Source organism: Pinus tabuliformis, chromosome 4_1, assembly GCF_031772625.1.
Source record: "Pinus tabuliformis cultivar Carrire ecotype Pingquan chromosome 4_1, CPIR1, whole genome shotgun sequence".
Classification (NCBI taxonomy): domain Eukaryota; kingdom Viridiplantae; phylum Streptophyta; class Pinopsida; order Pinales; family Pinaceae; genus Pinus; species Pinus tabuliformis.
In genome coordinates, this window is record NC_142303.1 from 121,496,042 (window position 1) to 121,497,352 (window position 1,311).

At 45.8% G+C, this 1,311-nt stretch overlaps 1 protein-coding gene across 1 annotated transcript; it reads left to right on the top strand.

Moving 5' to 3' along the window:
* The first annotated feature begins 208 nt into the window (after positions 1–208).
* LOC149174496 (LEAF RUST 10 DISEASE-RESISTANCE LOCUS RECEPTOR-LIKE PROTEIN KINASE-like 1.2) lies at positions 209–1,030 on the top strand. Its single transcript, XM_089420869.1, has one exon. It carries the CDS (start codon positions 209–211, stop codon positions 1,028–1,030), a length of 822 nt encoding a protein of 273 aa, XP_089276995.1.
* Positions 1,031–1,311: the final 281 nt, after the last annotated feature.

A 1,311-nucleotide genomic window follows, 5' to 3' on the forward strand; every position in this document is an offset into this window, starting at 1 on the left:
ACGACGATTACATGGATATTAATCTGTGCCTACTACTGCAAGTTGCTCTGTTGGAGGAGCTGCGTTAACAGCAATAGCGCTAGTACTGTTTTTAATGTATTATGCGAAGGGGAGAAACCCTTCTCCTTGCCAGGGTCACACGACGGATTCTGGCAAAAATGAGAGAAAAGACATGGAAGCATGTGTGCCTAGGCTTAAGATAGGTAATATGTCCATATTCTCATATGAAGAATTTCGACAGGGTACAAATTGTTTCCACGATGAGAATGAAATTGGGGATGGAGGGTTCGGGTCGGTCTATCTGGGAAAACTTAGGGATGGACTGATTGTGGCGGTAAAGAGACTTTATCAGGACGGGTCTAGGACAGATGCACAGTTCATCAACGAGGTGGCCATATTTTCGTGCTTGAATCATCCACATCTCGTTCGTCTTTATGGCTGCACGTCTGCAGACAGTCCAGAGCTGCTGCTCGTCTACGAATTTGTACCAAATGGGACTCTGGAAAATCATCTTCATGGCGATCGCAAAGAACCTGGGGGGCTATCATGGAATACTTGTTTGAATATTGCTATTCAAACTGCACAGGCCTTGGCTTTCCTTCACAGCTTTGATCCACCAATATTCCACAGAGATGTGAAATCCTCCAATATTCTCTTGGACGAGAATTTCAATGTGAAAGTGGCAGATTTTGGGCTTTGCAGGTATGTACCAGTAAGTGCCTCACATGTCACTACAACCCCTCAAGGCACACCAGGATATGTTGACCCAGAGTATCACAAGTACTATCAGTTGACGGAGAAATCCGATGTATACAGCTTCAGGGTAGTTTTGGTGGAGATAATCTCTGCCAAATTAGCGGTGGATGTAAATCGGGATACAAGGGAAATCAACCTTGCTAACTTGGCAATATCAAAGATTCAAGAAGGGGCTTTGCATGAACTGGTGGATCCGCAGCTGGAGATGGAAACGAATGAGGTAAAGGTCACAGTAAGTGCAGTTGTAGAATTGGCCTTCAGGTGTCTGGCGTAGGAGGTAAAGGTCACAGTAAGTGCAGTTGAAGAATTGGCCTTCAGGTGTCTGGCGTCAGAGAGCGATGACAGACCACACATGAAGGAAGTTGTTGCTCAGCTTGAAGTAATCAGAGGCATGTTGGATGTCTGTCAATCTCCACAGGAGCAGTCGGCATCGTTTCCCACCCATAAATACTGGCTATCGTTCCCCACCTCCGTGCAAGAAAAGTGGCCCATCACGGGCTACAATGCCAACGCCAGCGCATAAATTTCTCCACTATATGTAACAAGTTAAGATCA

Bases quoted from the DNA above. Each gene is read 5' to 3' on its own strand.
- LOC149174496 (XM_089420869.1), top strand. From the start codon at position 209: ATGTCCATATTCTCATATGAAGAATTTCGACAGGGTACAAATTGTTTC.